General features: G+C 39.3%; 1 protein-coding gene across 7 annotated transcripts in view; it reads left to right on the top strand.

Moving 5' to 3' along the window:
• Positions 1 to 25,729, top strand: part of LOC132824506 (tyrosine-protein kinase JAK2-like) — a 249,526-nt gene that overhangs the window by 96,314 nt on the left and 127,483 nt on the right. For all 7 annotated transcript variants that reach the window (XM_060839132.1, XM_060839103.1, XM_060839113.1 and 4 more), the window contains one exon: positions 11,293 to 11,548. In XM_060839132.1, coding sequence (XP_060695115.1) covers positions 11,332 to 11,548 — 217 coding nt within the window. In that variant the 5' untranslated portion in view covers positions 11,293 to 11,331. The remainder of the gene's footprint in view (positions 1 to 11,292; positions 11,549 to 25,729) is intronic.

Below are 25,729 nucleotides of genomic sequence, written 5' to 3'. Positions count from 1 at the left end.
ATAACCTGGTGTTGTGTGATTTTTAACTTTAAGCTTGATTGTTCTTTGTATCTTCTGATTTTTCTCTCAATAACAACATTCAACTTCCAAGTGCACTGTAGAGACAAAAGTACTGAAAGCAAACTTTAATTGAAATATATGTATATATCAGAAGTATTATGTGTGACATGTATTTCCTGAAAATATCATGATTATTTCCTGTCACACTTTTATAGGTGTTTCATTCGCTCACAGTCAATGATACCACACGGGATCTAGGAGTGTGGTTGTACTGATAAATATCAACAGAAATGTACAAAATTGTTTTACTGTAGGTGTTTTTGCCCCCACCCCCCACCCCCACAAAGTGATTTATTTGAAATTATTTTTGATTGATGATAATTATGTACAGCTTTCAGTGTGGTAATATAAACAATGGACACTAAGGTGCTATGTTACAGTAGCTTCGTGATTCTCTGTTAGCTTCTAACTGCTTTTTCCTGATGTTGTCTTCCATTTTCCCTTTTTTTTTGTCTATTGTCTTAACACTTATCACAATGGTAGGCTGATTAGCAAGGTTAGATCACATGGAATACAGGGAGGGCCATCCATTTGGGTACAGAACTGGTTCAAAAGTAGAAGACAGAGGTTGGGAGTGGAGAGTTGCTTTTCAGACTAGAGGCATGTGACCAGTGGACTGCCACAAGGATCGGTGTTGGATCCACTACTTTTTGTCATTTACACAAATGGCTTGGATGTGTGCATGAGAGGTACAGTTAGTAAGTTTGCAGATGACACCAAAATTGGAGGTGTAGTGGACAGTGAAGAGGGTTACCTCAGATTACAACAGGATCTGGACCAGATGGGCCAATGGGCTGAGAAGTGGCAGATGGAGTTTAATTCAGATAAATGCGAGGTGCTTCATTTTGGGAAAGCAAATCTTCGCAGGACTTATACACTTAATGGTAAGGTCCTAGGGAGTGTTGCTGAACAAAGAGACCATGGAGCGCAGGTTCGTAGTTCCTTGAAAGTGGAGTCTCAGGTAAATAGAATAGTAAAGAAGGTAATTAGTATGCTTTCCTTTATTGGTCAGTGCGTTGACTATAGAAGTTGGGAGGTTATGTTGTGGCTGTACAGGACATTAGTTTGGCCACTGTTGGAATACTGTGTCCAAGTTTGGTCTCCTAGAATTGGAAGGATGTTTTGTAACTTGAAAGAGTTCATAAAAGGTTTACAAGGATGTTGCCAAGGTTGTACGTTTTGAGCTATAGAAAGAGGCTGAATAGGCTGGAGCTCATTTCCATGGAGCATCGGAGGTTGAAGGGTGATCACGGAGGTTTATAAAATCATGAGGGGCATGGATTGGGTAAATAGGTGAGGTCTTTTCCTTGGGGTGGGGGAAATCCAAAATTAGAGAGCATAGGTCTAAGGTGAGAGGGGAAAGATTTTAAAGGGGATCGAAGGGTCAATTTCTTCATGCGGCAGGTGATGTGTATATTGAGCTGCCAGAGGAAATGGTGGAGGCTGGTACAAGTACAGTATTTAAAAGACATCTGGATGCATATGTGAATAGGAAAGCTTTAGAGAGATGTGGGCCAAATGCTGTCAAATGGACTAGATTTATTTAGGATATCTGGTCGTCATGGACATGTTGGACTGAAGGTCTGTTTCTGTGCTGAAAGTCTCTGTGACTTCATTTAAATCCACTTTTAGAAAACTGAATTAATGTTATGACAGCTGTCTTCTGCAAACTTTTAGAAACTAATTTTGAATTTTGAAATATAAACTTGGTTCATAGATTAAATGCTGAAAGTGTATTGCTGGAAAAGCTCAGCAGGTCAGGCAGCTTCCAGGGAGCAGAGAATCGACGTTTCGGGCATGAGCCCTTCGTCAGGAATCATAGATTAAATGCCTTATTTTCAGGACCAGTAAAGAAATTGAATTGTTTTTTGAGAGTGTATATCCTGCTGTTCGAACATTGGTGCTTGTGATGAAGCACGTTTTGCTCCAGTTTTAAAGCATATGAAGTTGTGTTCAACATGGTTTGATGTAGTGTAAAGTTGTCCCGTATGTGCCTCAAATTGGATATTGCTGACATTATTATTTCCTGTTACATTAATATAACTTGTATTGACTGGCGTAGAAAATGTAACAAGCTGTCCTGGAATGACATTGCCAATTAACTCTATTCAAACTGTAGGACCGTTATGAGAGGATGGTGCAGGTTCTGCATTTTGGATTTGAAACCCAATCCAGATTACTCAACCTTGTGACACAGGTTAATAAAGGCCATAAAGTAAAACAACTTGTCAGGGTCCTTTTCTTAATGGATATTGTTGAAAAGCAAAGAGGTTGCATTAAAGTTGTATTGAATGTCATTGAGTACTATATTTATAAAGGCCTCCATGTTGCTAAAAGGATACAGAGATGCTGGGAAGGTATAAAGAAGGTTTACTGGAATATCAGAACTGAATGTTTTATACCCTTTCAGAAAGATTGAACGGGTTGTGGAATCTTTCTCAAGAAAACACATGATTAAGAGGTGACCTAAAGGAGACTCTTTGATAGAAAGATTTATACTTGGAGAGAAACCAGAAGTAGGGATGATCTATAACAATGAGAGAACTCTAATAAATCTATAGGGAACTTGGGGAAAATCCAGTTTGCCCAAAGGGTGGAGGACACACTCAGAAGGAGCAGAGAGACAATTAGAAAGCTGTGTTCAAGACACAACTCTATATTGTGTGTGTATATAGGATAAAAGGATAGAAGAATATGTGGATAGGGTCCAAGACAAAAAAATAGAGGAAGCATCTCTTGGCAATCTGAGTCAATATGAACCTTGTGGCCTGAATAGCCTGTTTCTGTGCCGTAATTACTTTGTCATAATATGAAAGATTGACATGATGTCTAATGTTCATTATCTGCAGCAAATTTATCAAACATTATCCTTCCAAAGTAAGATTCCTGTCAGTGTTGTAACACTGCCCCGAATGTGCTGAATGTTTCCTGATTGGCAGACTAAACCTGCATAAGTGTTGATCCCACTTGGGATGTTGCTTAATTGAATAATATTCATGTTCCTTTCTGTAGCTCAGTTCAACCCCAAAACAGCTGGCCAATCTGGATATCCACAATGCCTTCTTTGATAAACTGTTCAGGCGAGTCTTGGTTAATAAGCACTTGGAGATAGACAGACAGAAAGGTTGTAGTCTAAGGCAGTCATCCTTTTGATGCCACTTACTAGGTACAAAATCTGGGTGACCTACCAGCAACACTTGAGAAAGTTGGAGAGACACTGTCACCATTGCCAACAAAGGCTCCATGCAGCGCCTGGATGGATTACTGTGCAAACACAGACACATGTCAGGAAACAGGGACCATGTTCACAGAGGTGGTGATGTTCATACAGTAACTGCACTGGAAAGGCTATAAAATTGGAATAAACAAGATTTGCCGTCCGTCGCATGCTGTCTACTTGCAGCTCGCAATGCTGAGAAAGATTGCAGTGTAAGCATGGGAAGCATTTCAAAGGAACCCTGAAGGCCCACTTAAAGAAGATTGGCTTTGATCCAATCAGCTAGGAAGAACCTCATTACAACGAGATCTTGATCAGATGGGCTAATGGCTGACAAGTGGCAAATGGAGCTAATTTAGATAAATGTGAGGTGCTGCATTTTGAGAAAGCAAGTCTTAACTGGACTTATACACTTAATAGTAAGTCCTAGGGAGTGTTGCTGAATAACGAGACCCTAAAGTGCAGGTTCATAGCTCCTTCAAAGTGGAGTCGCAGGTAAATAGGATAGTGAAGAAGGCGTTTGGTGTGCTGTCCTTTATTGGTCAGAGTATTGATTACAGGAGTTGGGAGGTCATGTTGCGGCTGTACAGGACATTGGTCAGGCCACTGTTGGAATATTGCATGCAATTCTGGTTTCCTTCCTATTGGAAAGATGTTGTGAAGGTTGAAAGGGTTCAGAAAAGATTTGCAAGGATTTTGCCAGGATTGGAGGATTTGAGCTATTGAAAGAGGTTGAATAGGCTAGGGCTGTTTTCCCTGCAGCGTCGGAGGCTGAGGAGTGACCTTAGATGTTTATAAAATCATGAGGGGCATGGATAGGATAAATAGACAAGGTCTTTTCCCTGGGGTGGGGGAGTCCAGAACTAGAGGGCATAGGTTTAGGGTGATAGGGGAAAGATATAAAAGAGGCCTAAGGGGCACCTTTTTCACTCAGCGGGTGGTACGTGTATGGAATGAGCTGCCAGAGGAAGTGGTGGAGGCTAGTACAATTGCAACATTTAAAATGCATCAGGATGGGTATAAGAATAAGAAGGGTTTGGAGGGATATGGGATGGGTGCTGGCAGGTGGGACTAGATTAGGTTGTGTCATTTGGTCGCATGGACGATTTGGACCGAAGGGTCTGCTTCCATGCTGTACATCTTTATGACTCTAAGTTATGTTGAATTGGCCATGGTGGCAAGCCCTGCTTTACCAAGGTGTAGCTGTCTTTAAATCAAAGTGGATGGTGAATGTTGAAGGTTTGACAGCAAGATAAAGATGTCAAGGAGGGTGCAACCTTTCATCAACTGTAGACTGACTGTAGATGGGAAATGTGATTTGGGATTTTTTCAAGAAGTGCTCTTTCTTTTCTTTCTTTCTTTTCTCTCTTTCTCTCTTTCTCTCTCTCTTTCTTTCTCTCTTTGACCTCCTCACGAGGGGTCCCCATATCCAAGGGTGGTGGTTTCCTAGCCCTTGAGCAATGTAACCATATTGGCAATAAAGTTGAAAAACTGCGTTGAGATTGGTCGTAAAAGTATTTTTCATCTTAAGAACAAAACACTGAATTCAGCAATCAAATGTTGAATGGTGATTTGATACGCTGTGGCTAATCATTGGTAAAGGTTCTATTTGTGTGGTCTCATGCCTCATGGCCTATTCTTCAAGGGCAATAATGAAGCAGATGATAGGCTGAAGATCAGATTTAGATGGGGCAGTCGGGAGGTGGTCTTTGGAGCACCTTCCAGACAGAGTGTGCCACATAATTGTAGCATGCTGTCCTCTGTCCAAATGGAGTGGACATTAAGAGGATGTGATGGACTCTGAAGAGTTGGGTGAGTGGCAGCAATTTTCTGAGGAGATGATGAGGACTTGAGCAGGAGGAATATCCCCCTCGACATGATAGAGCAGGGTATGGCAAGGACAGCAAGCCATTGAGAGCCTTCTATGATCCCTGTTTCTAGTAGATGAGAGCTGGGTGCAGTGATCATAATTGACCGTTAGTTTTTTGCCTCTCGAGGCAACCAATCCTCCTCTGCCCTTGAAGGCAAATGTAGCCTCATTTAGTTTAATGTTAGTTTCTGATATTGCTGAATAAAAGTGAATGCGTCAAATGTTAAGCTGTTTTACCTGGTTCTTGAGCAGTGATAGATTTATGAATGTGCACTTGCAATGAAGTGCTAGCCTTGTGACAAAATGCATTTGTTTTTGTTTCTCCTCCCACTGTGCACTGTGAAGGGCAACTCCTGACTAACAGTTCTTGACCTGGTGCACAGTTGGGCTTTAACTATGGTGCCAACACCAGGGATCCTGGGAGTTCCTGGCAGTAGTAAGTACTTCCGTCTGTGGCGAGAGGGAAGCTACGATGCACGGGACGCTATTGTGGTATGTTACTTACCTAATGGAACAAGTTTCAGAACATATTTTGAGAAATCTCACTAAAGTTCAGGGAAGAAACTCTGAAACTTGGCAAACCTAACTCTTAGCCGATTTTCTGATGAAGTTCAACCTTCAATTACAGTACTAAACAAATTTGGTCACTGTTTCCTCCTTTATAGGATTTTCTAATATTCATGAAGAATAGGCTATAGTTTAATAGATGTTCTCATGAAATTTCTGTATCTAATTGAATGGACTTGTGTTGAGTCATGACTTTACATTTCGGTTGTATTTGTGTATTTTTTTGAATACAAAAGCAACTGAATTATCTGTCATGAAACAATCACTTGAAATATTTTTTTTGTTATACTGTTGCTTAACCTTGAAGGTTGTTCCCCATCTCTACCAACATCTTTTGTTGAACAGTAATTGAGTCCATATTATGGCAAAGTGTATTGTTTTTAAAATCTACAATCATTTAGGAAATTTAGACCACAGATAAGTTTTGGCAGATAAGTTGCTATCTATTGCATTTACTTTAATAGTCTCATTGTTTAATTCACAGTGAGTCTTGCAATGAGACTGTAAGAGAACTGGTTTTGATATACAGGATATTGAGCCATTTCTTTGGTGTTTATGCAGAATACTGTTTGAGGTCCAGCCAAATTTGATAACCTGACAAGTGATTAAATGCAATCTAAGTTCCATTGGCCCCATGTCTTATATGACTGGCATGTAGGGCAGTCTGCCCAAATGATATACAAGTCCATATCCAGATTATCAGTCAGGCTACCTTGCACAATAACGTATAGTTGCTCGAGGGCAAGAAATGAAACTATGTGTGCTGCAAAGCCAGTGCTGGAGAGATGATGCAAAGACTGAAAAAGTAATAGTTGAATATAACATAGTGGATCGGTTTAGCTGAGGAAAAATAAATAAAGGAGCAGGTTGGACCCGTGACTAAAAGAGATCAACATAGAAGCACAATAAATGAACATTTCAAGGGAGAACAAAAGGAATTGAAGAGTGAGGGTGGTTAGAAAAGCATTCCCAGATCAATCTGGGACATACTGTTCAGCAATCAGGCAGCAAACATTGGTGAGAGTTGTTTACAGACCACCAACCTGTCATGGTAATGTTTGGTGCAATATGTAATAAGAAATTTGTGATGCATGGAATGTGGGTAATATGTTAGTAATGAGTGACTTCAATTTACACAGACTTTTCCACACTCTTGACTATGATCTCCAGCAGCTGCAGTCCTTATTTTCTCCTACTAGCTCTAACCCATCTGCCAAGGTTCATACTTAAAACATAAAAAGAGCTACAATGTTGAGCAGTGACCTTTCACCATAACTAGGAGAATATACAAATCCAAAAGCTTTTTATTAAAGACCTGCATAGGAGCAAGTCCCTTTTGAATTGAGACTCCTTCTGAGTTCAGCCCCACTTGCCTGTCTTGGTCAGGCTTGTTGATATCGCCCAGTGTGGCTACCTCCTTGAGCAGACCTTTTTGACTCAGTCAGGCTTCACCCTTACATTAAGCAATCTTAACAGCAAGTAATCCTGTACATGATGGAGACTTCCCATGAGCTGATTGACATTCATCTCAATACTGTAAAACTTTGAGCAAAGAAATGACTTTGGTGTGAAGGATTCAAGTAATGGAAGGTGTTTGTATTCACCAGAGGGTCAAGGAAGAAATCTGCTTAACAAAGTTCATGTCTTCTATGCATTTACCTGGGTTAGTGAATATGTTTCCTGTTTTAGCCTGAAACAAGATTATGCCTGTGAAGGTAATTCCAGTGGCTGGATTGTTAATGAAAATTTACAACATGCTAATGAATTCAAAACAGTCTTTACTTGAACACCTCTGCTAAGTTTAACCCACGAGCAGGAGACCTATTTGGTTGATTTTGCCTCCTACCCACATAGGTTTCCCTGCCTCCCTCCCGCCCCCACTTCTAAAAGCCCAAAGAATTCCACCCTTGGCATGGATAGGAGACCAGCTAGTTAGCAAGAAGCCAGGTGTATGCATTGATGGATTATTTCCTGATGGGCATGATGTAACAAATGGTCTGCCACAGGAGTCAGTGCTAGGGCCTTAAAATTTTAGTATTTGTCTAAATGGTTTGGATGAAGGGACTGAAAGTCTGGGTTGCTCAAGTTGCCAGTGATAAAGATAGATCGGAAAGTTAAGTTGTAAAGAGGAAATGAGGAGACTACGTAGTGATGGGTGAAGGGAGTTGGGAGGGGACACATTTGAAATGAATACTGCTTTTTTCTGCAAAAATTCAAAAATTTTCAGATGATTTGAAGTCAATTAATGCATTACAAGAGTAACTGATCTTCAAAATACTTCACACATTGTAAACTGCTTTGCACTGAAGACTGTTGTCAAATGGAGACCTAGAGGTACAGGTGCATAGTTCCTTGAAAGTGATGTCACAGGTAGACAGGGTGGCACACACCTTTGTCAGTCAGAGCATTAAGTACAGGAGTTGGGACATGTAACAGCTGTATGCAAATTGGTGTGGCCATATTTGGAGTACTACGTATCATTCTGGTTGCCCTGCTGGAGGAAAGATGTTGTTAAACTGGAAAGGGTACAAAAAGGATGTTGTCAAGACTGGAAAATTTGAATTATATGGAGAGGCTGGAGAGGCTGGGATGTTTTCCCTGGAGCAAAGGAGGCTTGTTAGAGATTTAAAAAACATAAGGTGAATAGCCAATGCCTTTTCCCAGAGTAAGGGAGTCCAAAACTAAAGGTTTTTAAGGTGAGAAGAGAATGATTTTAAAAGGGATCAAAGGGGCAATTGTTTTGAGGCAGTGCGTATATGGAACGAGCTGCCAGAGGAAATTGTAGAGGAAGGTACTTTACAACTTTTAAAAGACATTTGGACTGGTACATAAATAGGAAAAATTTGGAGCGATATGTGCCAAACACAGACAAAGGGGACAAGTTCTGTTTAGGAAACCTGGTCGGCATGAGCGAGTTGGGCTGAAAGGTCTGTGTTGATGCTGTCCAGCTCTGTGACTCACACTCTCTATACCAGCTTATGCACCCAGTTCCAGGCTGCATCCCATACCCCTTGCTCCCCATTATCCTATTGCACAATCAACAGTAGAAATCAGAGCTAGAGCTGTCAATTAGACAGTGCTCGTGTTTTATTTGAGTAATAGATTTCTGGACTCTCGGCCAATCCTCATTTATGTATTTATATCTATCTACACAAGATTAGAAGATTTCAAGTGCTTGTAGTTTCTTTTATTGACACTTCTATTGGCCTGCAGTAAAAAGGCACTTTTTAACATTATGGAAAGTCCTTAATGAAGACTTTTTACAAAGATGATCTTTCATCCATCCTACATTCTCCGTGGGAAGGAGCTTGGGCATCCAGCCAATTGAGCCTGCCTTGTCATTCAACAGCATCTTGGAAGATCGAACACTTCAACGCCTTTTACACATTCTGATAACCTTGTACACTATCAGTAATCAGAAATCCATCAGTCTCATCCTTAAACATACATAAAGGCTGAGCCTCCACAGCCCTCTGTGGTAGACACTTCCAAAATGTGACAAACTTCTCAGAGATAAAAATTCTTCTTATCTTAGACCTAAGTGGTATCTGCTTTACTTTTTAAATTGTATGCCTTGGTTCTAGGCTCCTCAAAGAGGGAGTCCTATAAAGGAGGGCATCTTACCTGCTCTGCTCTATCTGTTTTAAGTATTTGCAAGTTTCAATGCAATTACCTCTCATTCCTTTGAAGTATTAGAGAAACAGACCCAGTTTGCTCACTTTGTTAATTGGACAGTCCCACCATTCTAAGAACAAGTTTGGTGAACGTTTTGATGTGCTTGCTCGATAGCAATAGTATTTTTCCTGAGATAAGGAGATCAAAATGCATACAATACTCTATGAGCGGTCTAATCAAGTTCCTATACAATTAACACAAGACTTCACTACTTTCATTGCAAGAGAGTTAGATTAAACATTCCAGTGGCCTTCCTAATAGCTTGGTGCTCCTTCACGTTACCTTTCAATGACTTATCGATAAGGACACCTAGGTGTCTTTGTGCAACTGAACTTTCCAAACTCTGACTTTTTCAGAAGTTCTCGACAAATCTGTTTCTCCTTCCAAATTTGATAATCTGTCGAATGGTGAAGGAAATGAGGAAGACCAAAAGTCTTACATTAATGACTTTCTGTAATGTTAAAGTGGAAAGTCTAGAAATGGGGTCAGAAATTCCTGAATCTATCTGTGTTGTCAAAATATTTCTGTGTCATCCTGACTCAGTGTATCCAGCACATCTTTTGAAACATCCTTCCTAAAAAGAAAATATGCTCTGTTAAAATGGCAAGAGTATCCATGAAATTATCTATTACCTTTGATAAAGTAGACTGTATTAAGAGATGCTTTACTTTTCCATGATGTCATGTCCCAATGTTTGTGACAGTTACAATCAAGGAACAAGAGTAGGCCACTCAGCCCTTCAAACTTGCTCCAACATTCAATTAGATCATGGTTGATTTGATTTTAGCTTCACCTCTACATACCTGCATACCCCGATTTTAATCTTTCGTCCTCTTGATCTCCGTGATTATGAACACCAGTTCTATATTGTGTGAATATTAAGTATCAGCTGATGAATTCCATTCAGTAGCACAATGTTTGATACCCCCTCCACACACACACACACACACACACACACACACACACACACACCCCTCACCCCAACCCCACCTTGAGAATCTGGATTCACATATCAGGTCTGAAATATCATTTACATGACTGGCTGAGCATTTCCAACTTGACAAAAGTGAGGAGGAGAAATTGACTGAACCAATCCAATTTCTGCAAGTCAACTGATCACAAGGCAACTCTCGTAGTGACTGTGAAAAGATTGTTTGAAAATATTGTAGCCTACACCTGACTGAAGGGAAGAAAGCATATGCTGTGGCCCCTTGTGGGAAAGATCTTTGAAAATCAGCTAGAGAATTGTCACTTTGATGAAGGAATCTCTTTGGCCTGTCAGAAACATGGCGGTCTTCCAGCGCAAAGAGTTGTCCTTTGATGGCGTGCTAGAAACTGGCACTTTGCAAAGTTCTAGGACCTGATGCTGAGGCATGTGGTAGAACTCGGTACAGCAACTGCAGAGATGCAATTGGGAAAGAACTTTCAGGCTTTCTACTCAGTGGGTGTGGAAATAGTGCAGACCCCTCAATCGACATGCCCAACCAATGTGGAATATGGATTATGGATTATGAATTTCAAGATTGTTGAAATTGTACTGAAGTTGCTCCAAAGTGGAACAAACTGCATGGGGAAAAGTTAAATTCTATTGTGCTCTCTGTAATATGATATTGAAAATTTTACAGATTTAATAAATAAAGTATACTTTTTGGACAAAATGTCAGTCTTACATGTGAAGTGTGAGAAATAAGAGTGTGGATTTGCAGCTTGTTGTCTGGCTGTGGTACTGTTTTGAGTTTGCCACCTGATATAGAAGCAGCCTTCATTGAACGTGGTCAATTGGCAATACCATTTTCACACTTTGACCGCAAGGTCAAACATCTGCCACAGTACATTTTAAAATCCACCATGCCTTTTTTTTATCATATTTTAATTTGTTTTTATTTCTTTTCTCGATTTGCAGTTGTAAGGGGAAGAAAGAGACTTTTCCTACTATTACAAAATGATGGCGTGCATTACAGTGACTGATGTGGAAACTGGATCAACGCCTCTTCAAAATGGAGATCTTCATCAAAGCTCACGAGCACCCAAACGGACTGGAGCGGGACTTCAAGTAAAACTTTATCCCATCCCTGGCAAACCGGATAACAACTCCTTAACATTTCCACCAGATAAATATGTTGCAGAAGAGATTTGCATTGCAGCTGCCAAAGCCTGTGGTGAGTGCACTTACGCATGTACTTGTGTGGTATTTTAACATGGTCACAGTTTTTTTTTATATATTGAGAGGGTGGTTTCCTTTAGGACCAAAGGACTTGTGTACTCTGTCCCTGAATAGTCGAGAGCTGTGGAAAATTCCAAAATTTGATATCCGTTGGAATTATGATTTTTAGGAAAAATCACTGTTCAAGTCGTCTGTATTTTCATTGCTACTGTCAGATATTTGCCCAGTGCAGTTTGAAACGATGTCCATTGTGAACTGAAGTCCTTGAATCAGATTTTCATTTAAGGAGGTGAGCATCTGGAACTGAAAGTGTTTCAAATTCTATACATCTGTATCAGTTAAGGAGACCCCATCCTCTCTCATTGTATTTTCATTTTGGCGTATTGGGGGTAAGATGGAGCTGAGCTTTTAGCAACAAGTTCGAGCTGGTAATCAAGATGGGAGGATGGTGAGGACAGCAGCCTAGAAATTCTCTGGAATGTCTTGGAAATAATACTGTAGCTGACACAATAATCTTTAGAAAGATCCTTCGGCAAAAGAAAGCTCTTTTGCATACATACTGTTTAAAAGTGTCAATTAACAACAGCTATTCAGCGTTTAACTAAAGTTTTAATTCATTTTAGACCTCTTAATTTTGTGTAAATCCATACACGGGCATTGGAAAGCAACTCTTTTAAAAAAAAAAACCAACAGATTTTACAAGCTGAGACAAATTAATCAACAGATATATTCAATCTGAATTCTGCTTGCTGAGGTCTAAGTGCATTAATCTTTCATCGTGAGAGGTGAGGCATTCATAATGGCAACTTATCAATAAAACCAGCCTAAAAGATGGACTCATTGTAAATTCTTGCCTAGTCTCTAAGAATGACTGATACACCTAGCTAGATTAGATTAGATTCCCTACAGTATGGAAACAGACCCTTCAGCCCAACAAGTCCACACTGACCCTCCGAAGAGTAACCCACCCAGACCCATTGCCCTACAGTTACCCCTGACTAATGCACTTAACACTATAGGCAATTTAGCTTGGCTAATTCACCTGATCTGCACATCTTTGGATTGTGGGAGGAAACCGGAGCACTCGGAGGAAACCCACGCAGACACTGGGAGAACATGCAAACCCTACACAGACAGTTGCCCGAGGTGGGAATCGAACACTGGTCCCTGACGCTGTGAGGCAGCAGTGCTAGCCATTGTGCTGCCCCTCAGCAAGCAAAATTTATGAAATGCAGAGAGGAGTATAAATTTTGCTTATTTAATATCTGTATTACTTTGTAATATATTTTTATTTCTTTTGAAGTGTTTTTCCCTGCCTGTGTGTCTATTTAAATAAAATAATATCTGAAATGAATAAAAACTCTGATATTGGTATGTCAAATGTCTGTGGTTGGTTAATATCTCTGAGATTGTAAGACAGCTAATATATTTGAATAGACTCAATGCATGATCCTTTTTTCAGGGCTCAGACCTGGGTTTTCCCTGTGGTTTACGATTTTGTCAAAGTGGCTGTAAACTACATCTACAAATTGAAAGACCTGCCTCCACCAAAATGAGATGTGGTGGGGGACTTTCTACTGCTTAGCTGCTGGCAATGATATGAGTGCTGCAAATGTGTTCATAAGCTGCATGTTATCTCATGTTAGTGAAAGTTGACAAAAACAGAATAGGGATGTGGGAATCTGACTGCCTTTTTTAAAGGCATTCTGAGTGGGCCCGACTAAGAACTATTAACATTTATGAGTTAAGTGGACTATGGAGGATTGAATTTTCATCAATGATTAATTCAGAAACAGCTTTGTGGGAGTTTTGGACGTGGAGAGATGGTAAATAGAGCCTTATATTTATTGTCATTCTCTTAGCTGTTCTATCATGAGAAACGGAGACAGGACACATCAAACCTTGTTTTACCTGATACATAACTAACTGAAATTCTCAACTAAGTTCAATTTATACTTTTCCTGTGCAAAATATACTTCAACAACTAGAAGCTCTTCAAAAATTTTCCAGAACCTGAAGCCTTTGCAGCTAATCTCAGTACAGCACAAATACTTCTAATTGTGGCTACAAGCATTAAAAAAAGTTTTAATGCATAAATTGTAAATCCCCATCTTGTCACAGTGGCACAAAATCATAACGGCATCCAGTGAACTCCAGAGTGAGAAGCACAAAAAACTTGTGTTGACACTAAATAGGAAATTTACATCTCTAGATGTATTTAAAAAGATGAAAATTGGAAGGATTCGATGAGCCAATGCTATTAGAGGTCAAAAAGTAAAATTGCTGAAGATTTTTTTGTTGACTCTGAGTAAATAAAGCTTTAAAAACACTACTGTACTAAGCTAGAGCAGCTAAATAGGGCTTTTATATAAATGTTTTGTTTTTAAATGCTCACTGGGGGCCCCATGTCCAGCCCAATGCTTGCTCATTAAGCAAAAAAAGTAATGTATTATTGAAATTGAATGAACTGTGTGCCTTTTCTGATGAATAGCTTGTGTGTTTTAAACTTCATGTCCCTTCAAAGTCAGAGGCATCCATAAAGCTGACCATGGAGCTAATATAATTTTTCTTTACAAAAATTAATTTCTGAATATGATCTATCCCTTGATCAAATTCACAAAGCAGAGAAAACTGACTTAAGTTGACAATGTCTGTTGAATTTCACTTTGATTATTGTGCATGAATCAGGTATTAAACAGAAAAATCGACTTAGATGTGTATATCATGCACATGCATTCCTTCTTGAATATCTGTAAACTAAATTCTCTTGAGCTTTCATTTATTTAATGTACTATTAAAGTAAAAAGAACACTTTTTGCATACTTGACTGCCCACACGTTAACTTATTCTTTGAAAGTTTGTGCCACATGTATTAAGCTGTATTCAATCAGTAAATGAATTGATCTATTAATTGGCATTTTTGATTAACCAGCTTCTGCATTCTCCCCACATGCTAGTTAATAAAGAGTTGACTGTACTTTATATCTATCTTTGCTGAAGAGGAAATTTAAAATTTCCAGGTGTGTAGGGTTTGAGTTCTTTTCTAAGAGTCGCAAGTGAGGAGATTAATTTTTTAAATGTGAGGAAAGAAAGAATATTGGAAACTGGATGGAAGGCCAGCACGTTGACAGAATTAATGGTTTATTCCTGATGAAGGGCTTTTGCCCGAAACATTGATTTTCCTGCTCCTCTGATGCTGCCTGACCTGTTGTGCTTTTCCAGCACCACTCTAATCTTGACTCTGATCTTTAGCATCACAGTCCTCACTTTTGCCCAGAATTAATGGCTGAAAACCTGGAGTTTTAAAGGAGAAGACTTCAGTCCTAATGGATGTATAGGTTTTGAACTTTTTGAGTTTCCTTGTTCTGAGTCTGAGATTTTCATTGTCTGAGCTGAGATGTCACCTTTTGTTATAAAACCTTTAAGTTACCTCGAGAAGGTGACTTAAAAGAAGTTTTGGGATTTACATATCAAGGAACCGAAACCTGCAAACCATTCTGAAAGATGAAAGACTTCGCAACAATCCAGGTTTGTTCAATATATCAATTCAGTTGCATGACACTATATAGTCTTTTGTATAAGTTCTGTGCCTTATGGTCTTATGCTCCACAACCACCTGATGAAGGAGCAGTGCTCCAAAAGCCAGTGCTTCCAAATAAACCTGTTGGACTATAACCTGGTGTTGTGATTTTTAACTTTGTCCTATTTTCTAAACAGTCTTTATGGATTGGAAGACAGCAGCATTAACCCTGTATGTGAGAAAGGAAAGCGTGGGGGAAAGCAGAAAACTTTAAAGGCCAATAAATCTGGCATCAGTAAGAGAGAAAGTGTTCAAATTAATTATTAGAGACATGGCCAGAGGATGTTTTAAAAATTCAAAATATCATTAGCAGAGTTAACTCAAAATTAAGATAGGATAATCATATTTGGCAAAATCAGAATGCTGGAGAAATGCAGCAGGACTAGAGAGAAAAGCAGAGTTATTTCATCTGAGTGTCTTATTTGGCAAACCTGTGTAGTTGTTTAATATTGAGTTGGGAGAATAAGGAATGTGGTGTACCTGGATTTTTAAATGATGTTTAAAAGGTGTAACAGGAGAAGTTATGTTATGCCTCATTGATTGCAGATTACTTAATGCCCTGAAAGCAGGGAGTAAGAATAGATGGAGAAAGTGAGGACTGCAGATGCTGGAGATCAGAGCTGAAAAATATGTTGCTGGAAAAGCGCAGCAGGTCAGGCAGCATCAAAGGAGCAGGAGAATCGACGTTTTGGGCATAAGCCCAAAGAAGGGCTTATGCCCAAAACATCGATTCTCCTGCTCCTTTGATGCTGTGTGGCCTGCTGCGCTTTTCCAGCAATACATATTTCAGTAAGAATAAATGGGTCATTTTAACATTCTCAGACTGTAACTGGTGGAGTATTGCAAGGATCATGGTTTGGATTTCAACCAAGTTGATGGTTGTATGAGAAAGCTCAGTGTAACATGTGGAAGTTTGAAATGATACATGATTAGAAGGAAAAGTAAGCAGTGGGGGCCATGCACAAAGCAGCATTTAGACAGCTGGGTGTGTGGGCATGAATATTTCCCTGTAGAATATAACTTGGGGAAATGCGAAGTTATCTACTTCGATAGAAAAAGTAGAAAACAACATATTTTATTTGGTGACTGAAAAATGTTATTAATCAGAGGGGGTCTAGGTGTTCTTGTAGAAATTTATTTTTGGGAGAGATGCATAGGCCAAAAACAATGTCTGCAGTTTTTTAAAGACAATATAGATATAGTGTAACTAACTCAAATTCATTGATGTAGGCCGGTATGTTATGGATGAGGCAAGACCCTCTCAAACTATTTGAAGAAGATCACCTCAACCCAAACCTTTACCTCTGCCTTTAAAATAAGAAAAGTGGATATTCCAGGTGTGATGCAGCTGATCAAACCACTAAGCAAATCTAAGCAAAACAGAATTTATTTAAATACTACAGTTGAAATATGAATAAAAGAAAACAGAATTTAGAAAAGCTTAACTATTGTAAAACTTAACCAACCCGATACAGCAACTTAACAAAGAAACTGTTCCAATCCTGTAACATCCCATCAACACACCCCTGGGCAAAAACATAGATTGAAATCCAGATTCTTACAGATAGGAGGGAACAACATCCAAAGAGACTTCAGAGAGAGTCAGTCAGAAATCACTTGGTGAAGCTTGAAACCTTCCTGGACTACAGCATCTTCTGACTGCCACAGCTAAACAAAACTAGAAAAATCCTGAACTAGGAGAATTGGCCATTCCCCTGCCATTGTTAAACTAGGCTCTGCCTAGACCCCTCAGCACCCCTGCCTTTACAACCTGTCTTTTTCCAAAAAAGCCCCAACGACAAAATAAGATTGCATTAATAAATGCTTCATTATTGAGATTCCAGGAAACAATATTCACATGCCATAAAACCTTATGCTCAATATAAACATTTATTTGCCATTTGAAGGATTACATGCATATTTGTGCAAAAACTTGAGTGATTATCATCAACTGCATCATTCTTTTTTGAGCCCTTCTGCATTGAAAAGTTGGTGTTTTGACTTGCTAGAATTGCAAAATTTATAAGGGAAGCCTCTATGTAATGCATAGAAATCTGAATACTTCAGTTGTCATGACCTGCAGAAATGTATCTAAAGTCACTTTACTCAAGGACCAATAATGTAATGACTCAGTATTAATAGGGCATGTAAACACTTGCCCTTCTCATGTACGATCAACAACAAAACAAAGCCTAACTGATTTACTCCTTCATATTCAATACCATTACTGTACTATTATTGCAATCTCTGTCATTTAATATACTGGGAATTATCACTGACCAAAGAGCAGGCTTGCCACATTAATCTCATAATTGCTGGAACAGGTCAGAGGCTCAGTATTTGGTTGTAATGGCTCACTTTCCAGAAAGCAAAGTCTCTCTGCCATCTATGAAAATCAGTAGTTTTCTGCTTGCCTGGATGTTGCAGTTGTAACAACTCTGAAGAAGGTTTACACCATCTCAAACAAAGCAATTGCTTGATGTTACCTACACATAACTGGTCCATACATCCCTCCTCCTCTCACACCACTTGACATACTGTGGTTACTCTGCATGTTATAAACAGTATGCACTGCAGCAAGTTGCTAATTGACAACATTTCCCAAACATACAGCCTTTACCACTCGGAAGAAGTGAACACCACCGGAACTGGACGTAGAGTCATAGAGATGTACAGCATGGAAACAGACCCTTCGATCCAACCCGTCAATGCCGACCAGATATCCCAACCCAATCTAGTCCCACCTGCCAGCAACCAGTCCATATCCCTCCAAACCCTTCCTATTCATATACCCATCCAAATGCCTCTTAAATGTTGCAATTGTACCAGCCTCCACCACTTCCTCTGGTAGCTCATTCCATACACATACCACCCTCTGCGTGAAAAAGTTGCCCCTTAGGTCTCTTTTTTTTTATATATCTTTTCCCCTCTCACCCTAAACCTATGCCCTCTAGTTCTGGACTCCCCGACACCAGTGAAAAGTCTTTGCCTATTTACCCTATCTATACCCCTCATAATTTTGTAAACCTCCATAAGGTCACTCCTCAGTCTCCAATGCTCTAGGGAAAACCGTCCCAGCCTGTTCAGCCTCTGCCCGTAGCTCAAATCCTTCATAAATTAGCTTTCCTTCATTGTCACAAGGTCAAATTCCTGCAGGTCTCTACTTAAGAACATTGTGAGAATATCTTCAGCTCTCGAACTTCAGAGTGAGGCAAAGACCCATCTTCTCAAAGGTAGCTGGGGATGAACAATAAATGGCAATTGCCACTGACTTCCATGGACTGAGAACGAATGGGTAGAAAATCTGTTTGCATAATAACTTTAAATTAGATGCCATAAGCACACCTAAAACCAGGCAGGGCCTTTTTCAAAGAATAAGATTTTTTTTGATATTCTGGCCAATAATCATCCCTCAACCAACACCACAAATTAGTTGACACAAATTGATTTCAATGCTACTTGTGAAACAATTCTGTACAAAAAATTAGTTGCCACAGTGTATACCAAATAACTATTGTTTACTGGACACTTTAAAGAATGTAAGGATGTGAAAGGCTCTCTTTTTAACAAAAAAAAGCTAATATTTTCTCTTAGCTCTTAAACATGAGGAAAATCAGAATATTAGATATTAAGGCATCCGAATGATTGAAGAAAGGCTGTACTTCTTGTGTCTGGAATATTGTGTTCAGTAATTGTCTATTCTGGCACAATTTATGCCAATGCAATGAACCTTCCAAACCTTTCAACTTGTGTTGTTCGTATTTGATATTTATTGCTTTCACCAATCTTTCCTGATGTGCCCTTTTAAAACGTGGCTCCTGACCCTTCATCTATAGAACAGACCTGAGGGTTCCCAGGTGAGATACTCCACCATAACAGATTGGAGTACCATTGATCATTTCTTAGGTACAGTGACATTATGAAACAGTCCATCAGTCTTGTTTGCTCTTTGAAAGAGCTGTCCAATTTGTCCACTCGGTTACCCTTTGCCCATAACCCTATATTATTTCCCTTCAGGTAGTTGGATGTGTCTTCGTGAAAGTAACATTTGAATCTGTTTTCACCATCCTTTTATGCAGTCTGTTCTGGATCAAAATATGAAACCAGTTCAGCTTTGCTCTTCCCTGGTTCTTTTTTCAAATATCACATATGTGTTCTCTTTATTGTGAATTATTTGACCACTGAAAACCCTTTCTTCCCATCTGTCCCATCAAAATCCTTCAGAATTTTGAGCATCTGTGTAACCTCACTGCTTAACACTCTTCTTTCACTGGAAGTAGTCCTTGTTTTTCCAGTCTCCCAAAGTCTATATCCTTGTAGTAAACCTCTTCACTCTCTTCATGGACTTGACATTTCTCTAATAAAAGCAAAAAACTGTGGATGCTGGAGATAAAAACAGAAAGTGCTGGAGAAACACAGCAGGTCTGGCAGTGGAGAGAGAAATTGAATGGTTTGAGCTCAATGATTTTCTGAACAATACGAACCATTAACTCACTTTGTCTCCACAGATGCAGTCAGACCCACTGACTTTCTGTCACACTTTTCTTTTCAATTTGTCATTTTCTCCAAAATGTGATGTCCAAAAGTGGAAAGTAGCAAACGTTATACCACCATTTTATAAAGGAAGAGAAACTGGGCATTTTAATCCAGTAAACGTAAAATCAGAAGGAGGCAAAATGCTCAAGCCTATTGTGGAAACAGGACACTTGAAAAAAATAATAATATGATTGGGTATATATTCAAAATGGATTTATGAAGAAGGAAAATGGCATTTCAGAATTCTGCTTGTTCTTTTGAGGGTGTTACTCCTCTGATTGCACGTTGTTGTACATGAGTTGAAAGGATTAAGGATTTAGTCTGATTTGCTATAATGCAGTAGTTGCATTCTTGTGTGACCTTCTGTTATAGAAAATCGTGCAATTCAGATTACGGGCTGTATGGGAAAAACCGGGTTGGGGCAAACCACCAGAAATATCAGTAAAAATGAAAACAGAAATAGTAGTTAACCTAAGAAAAATTATAGCACAGTCTAAGAAAATAATAAATATATTTTTAATGAAATAATGCAATAAATTTAACACTTCAAGGAGTTGCTGCAATTGTAGAGTTACAGTACTGTATTAAGACAGGGGAGGAGAGGCATCATCATTACCTTCAGGTGCAGTTCTGGATGCAGGGTTACAACGAAAAAAATATTTAGTCCAGAAGTGGACGGCAGTGGTTTATTGTCCTCAATCTGTTTCTTGGCGGTTGGCTTAAAAAAGGCATCTAGTTTTTGCTGGTTTGCCATCTGTCTTCTTTCACGAAGAAGCTGTTCACAGGGTGCCAGATAAGACTTCATGCCACAAGCTGCTGTCCTGCTGTGTTCTGCATTGTAGTCATGGTCTTCTAAGAGCTGCAACTGCTTCTCAACTTCCCTCAGGATAGAAGACACAAGAGAAGTGGAAAGTTCTCATGGTGCTGCATCCTGGACTCCATCTTCAGCTTCAATTTCCCCTGCACCTGACAATTTGTAGGTCAGTCTCCACTACTTCAAGTTCAACTTGCGTTACAGGAGTGATACAGTGTTCTTTGATTGCTGAAAGCTCCTCTGATGGTTCAATGCCTTTAAACTAGTGAAGAAAATCTGGGAGAAGCTGCATGCAAGCAGTTCTTACTGACATCACCCCAGGCTTCTACAATGATGTTAATAACATTCTTCATGTTAAAGCTCCTCCAACATTGAAAAACACTACCCTCATTATCCCCCTCAGTACCTGCAATCTGCTTCCTGAATTTGCACCTTCAATAATAAGCTTTAAAAGCATCTATTGCACCCTGATCCTTGGGTTGAATGAGAGAGATTGTGTTCAGAAGTAGAACTAACACTTCGATGTTTTCAGAAAGCTCACCAATGGTGGGAGGATGGCTTGGTGCATTATCTAGAATGAGGAGAACCTAGAAATCCAAATTTTTTTTCTTCTGCAATAATTTCTAAAAACATCCTCAAAAGCATCAACAATGCGGTCAGAGAAAAATCTGTCCTGTTATTCAACCTTTTTTCTGCTTGACCTGAAGTAAACACCTCGAATTACCAGGATAGAGAGAATGCAAATGCTGAAGTTGTGCATTTAATAGAGGGAAAAAAAGTATTTTTTGAATGGTGGGAAACCATGCATTCTGAATGGAATGCATGCTTTCAGAAGAGCATAGGTTACTTTGTTAATGAATCACAAAGAGTTCATATTGTGTATACAAGCAATTAGGATGGGAAATGATGTATTGGGTTTTGTTACAAAGGGGATAGGATAAAAGCATAAATAACTGTTTGTTCAATTATGCCAGATATTGGTAGGTGCAGTGTTCTGTTTTTGGCGTCCTTATCTAAGGAGGGGTATACTTGCCTTAAATGGGAGGATTATAATGTTTACCAGACTGGCTGCTATGATGATAAGATTGTCCTATGAGGAAAGATTCGGGTAGACTAAGACTACATTCCTTGGAATTTAGGAAAATGAAAGGTGATCTAACTGAAACCTGCAAATGTGTAAATGGCTAGAGAGAGTGGAAGGAAGGGAAAATATTTTGTTCTAGCTGAGCTGAGATGGAGAGAAACTTTCTTGCAATTCTCTACCCCCATGGATGCTCCGATTTTATGCGAATAGGGATAGTGTGCGAAGCTGGTGTCAAAGCAGAAGGCTTTGAAGCACAATATTGTTGAATGGTGAAGCAAATGTGACTTTCCAGTTCCTATTCTGTTTTTAGGAAGATAATCCTAACTGAAGCTTATTCGAGAACTTCAGTAGATTGATCTTAGTTTTTCTGCTTCTTTAATCTGTCTTGATTTTAAAAGGCCAATGATCCAAGATGCTTTTTCACTGCCTTCAAAACAAATTATGCAACTTCCAAAAATATTTTTTATAGTTACAGCCCTGGACATGCTCGCTGACGTTTTATTATTTTGCTTATTGCTGCAGATACAAAAATTGCTGGAAAAACCCAGCAGATCTGGCAACATCTGTGGAGAGAAGAACAGTTCCAGATTTGAGTTTTTTTTCGCAACTATTTAGTTCATATTGCCTCTACTCATTCGTCCTACCAAAATGTATCTCTTCACGTTTTGGTTTTAAATTGTACTTCCCATGCATCTGCCCATGTCCTCCTGAAGTCCCTTGGTTTCCTCATCGTTAGTACATTAATTTCCTGGGTATTGGTTCATCTGCATGGAAGCATGCTTTTATTTGTTACCAGATAAGTTAGTGTTAGGCCAGGCATATCCGTGAATGTGATATATGTAGAAAGCAATAATCAACTTACATTAAATCATTCAATACCATGATTAGATTTTTATGTTCCAAAGCATAACACAGACATTGTCCCATTATGTAAAGAAAATCTCCTGGAGGTAACATTTAGTGGTCCTAATAGTGACTCCTGCGGGATACCACTTATGTGTCTCCAATCTGAGAAACAGCCATTCATCACAATATGGAGTCTAATTTAGGTAACTGTAAGGTGTTGTTTTTTTTTTGGGTCAAACCAAGACTAGATTTACACAGTTAATGCTAGAGCCCTGGGGGGTGTAATAGAACAAGGAGATCTAAGGGTACAAGTTCATAGCTCCTTGAAAGTGGAATCACAGACAGGCTGAAGAAGGCATTTTACATACTTGTTTTCATCAGTCAAAGCACTGAGTATAGGAGTTGGGACATCTTGTTGCAGCTGTATAAGACCTTGATGAGACCACATTTGGAGGACCGCATGTAGTTCTGGTCACCCTAATATAGCAAGGCTATAATTAAAGTAGAAAGAGTGCAGAAAAGATTTACTAGAATGCTACCTGGACTGGAAAGTTTCAGTTATAAGGAGAGGCTAGACAGGTTGGGACTTTTTTCCTGGAGTGTAGGAGACTGAGGGGTGACCTTTTATAGAGGTTGATAAAATCATGAGAGGCATAGATAAGGTTGACACACCCCAGCTTTTTCCCATGGTTGGGGTGTTTAAAACTAGAGGGCATAGGTTTAAGGTCAGAGAGGAGACATACAAAAGAATCCAGAGGGGCAGTTTTTCACACACAAGGTGGTGAGTGTCTGGAATGGGCTGCCAGAGATAGTAGTGGAAGTGGGCACAATTTTGTCCTTTATGAAGCATTTAGACAAGTACATGGATGGGATAGGTATGGAGATTTATGGACAAAGTGCAGGCAAATGAGACTAGATTAATTGTGAAAACTGGGTGACATGGTGAAGTTGGGCTGAAGAGCCTTTCCCATGCTATGGACCTCCATAACTCGATGCCTATGATTCTAACTGCTTTCTGTCTCTTAGACAATTTTGTCGCTATGCTGCCATTGCCACTAAAGCATCGTGTATCTTAATCTTGTTAACAAGTCTATTGTCTGGTTCTTCATCAGTCGTCTTTGTTGCATACACAGAAGAGCAAGCATATGAATTTCTCACCCTCTGTTACTTCAAAGGGCAACATTCTTTTCATAAGTGATCTGAGTGTATTAGTTTTGGGGAAATATATTCATTCACTCCTTTATCTACAGGTGTGGTTAGCACAGTATGATCTGAATGTGATATTACTTGTTTTCAGTCCTTCTGAAGATTTTTGTGGCAAAACACTTGGTGAGATGATGATAAATATGAATTGTCGAGATGTTTTATTTCACAATAAGGAGAACATACAGAAGACTGTATGACCAAATTCAATTAGTTTAGCCCATGAAGTCTACCTTTACATAGTGATCAAGTAAAGCTAAGCTTTCCCAATCAATATTGGTGATTTATCATAAACCACTGAAACACATTTGTCTTCCAACAATTGGCATTTCCATTTTCTCTACCTCAGTGATAGGAGTTTTCATTTTAGCACTCTGACTTACTCAGAGCTTTCCTGTTTCAAAAATCCACTGTGTTATTGTGAAGGAGAAAGTGAGGACTGCAGATGCTGGAAATTAGAGTCGAGAGTGTGGTACTGGAAAAGCACAGCAGGTCAGGCAGCATATGAGGAGCAGGAGAATTGACATTTCGGTCATAAGCCCTTCATTAGGAATGTTGATTCTTCTGCTCCTCAGATGCTGCCTGACCTGCTGTGCTTTTCCAGTACCACACACTCAACTCTGTTATTGTGGCACTTTTTATCTCCCTCAGTTCAGAAATTGTATTCAAAGGATCTTACAACACAAAGGATGTGAGCTGTTTCACTTTATTATCTAGCCAAGCCAAATGCTGATTATTTAGTCTGTGGGAAAAACAACTTTTATTTGAACTCCTTATTGTCTTTGTCTTTGATCATCTGTGCCTTTTTGTGGAAATAAACTTGACAGAGAAACGAACAAAAAATTGTGTTAAAATGTTTTATTTATAATTATTTTCCCCAGGTTCTTTTTGTCGTGAACAAATGATCTTAAAAACACTTGCACAGTTTGACTAATTTATTCTCCTGAATAGGATATATTTGAAGCAACTGTACTGTCCCTTCCACCAGATTGTTAATTAAACACTAACCAAGGATTAAATCTTTTATTCCTTTCATTCCTTTTTTTACTGCTATTTACTATCGTAGCCAGTGTATTTCCTTTCCTCTAAAGGAGATTCTTGGTTCAATATGATCACAGACCTGACACACAATTGGAAGTACTGAAGAAACTCAACAGATCTGTCAGCATCTTTGGAGAGAGAAATAGTTATCATTTTCAGTTCAATATGACTTTTCTTAAGAATGTTATTTTTGATCTTCAGAATCTGCAGTATTCTGCTGTTTCCCAAGTCTCCTCATATAGATTTCCCCTTTGGTCAACAGTGGTGGAAATTTAAAATGTTTTGAGCTGCTTTCTGTGCTCATTGTCTTGTGTGATCCTGGCATAAATGGCTGAGTAGATTCAGATAAAATATTTAATCTGCAGTGGTGGTTGAAATATTCATCAAAAGCACAATGTAAAGTCAGCAGGTTTTTGGAATTGTTCACAGTTTGGGGACTGTATTTATGTTTTGAGCAGGATTTTGGGAAAGCAAATCTTAGCAGGACTTATACACTTAATGGTAAGGTCCTAGGGAGTGTTGCTGAACAAAGAGACCTTGGAGTGCAGGTTCATAGCTCCTTGAAAGTGGAATCGCAGGTAGATAGGATAGTGAAGAAGGCATTTGGTACACTTTCGTTTGTTGGTCAGAGTATTGAGTACAGGGGTTGGGAGGTCATGTTGCAGCTGTACAGGACATTGGTTAGGCCACTGTTGGAATATTGCATGCAATTTTGGTCTCCTTCCTATCGGAAAGATGTTATGAAACTTGGAAGGGTTCAGAAAAGATTTACAAGGATGTTGCCAGGGTTGGAGGATTTGAACTATAGGGAGAGGCGGAACAGGCTGGGGCTGTTTTCCCTGGAGCATCGGAGGATGAGATGCTCTAGAGGTTTATAAAATCATGAGGGACATGGATAGGGTAAATAAGCAAAGTCTTTTGCCTGGGATCAGGGAATGCAGAACTAGAGGGCATAGGTTTAGGGTGAGAGAGAAAGATATAGAAGAGACCTAACGGGCAACATTTTCACACAGAGGATGGTACGTGTATGGAATGAGCTGCCAGAGGAAGTGGTGGAGGCTGGTACAATTCC

The sequence above is a fragment of the Hemiscyllium ocellatum genome, chromosome 2 (assembly GCF_020745735.1).
Source record: "Hemiscyllium ocellatum isolate sHemOce1 chromosome 2, sHemOce1.pat.X.cur, whole genome shotgun sequence".
Taxonomy (NCBI): domain Eukaryota; kingdom Metazoa; phylum Chordata; class Chondrichthyes; order Orectolobiformes; family Hemiscylliidae; genus Hemiscyllium; species Hemiscyllium ocellatum.
The sequence above is the reverse complement of the archived record's forward strand: the minus strand, read 5'-3'. Positions and strand labels throughout refer to the sequence as shown.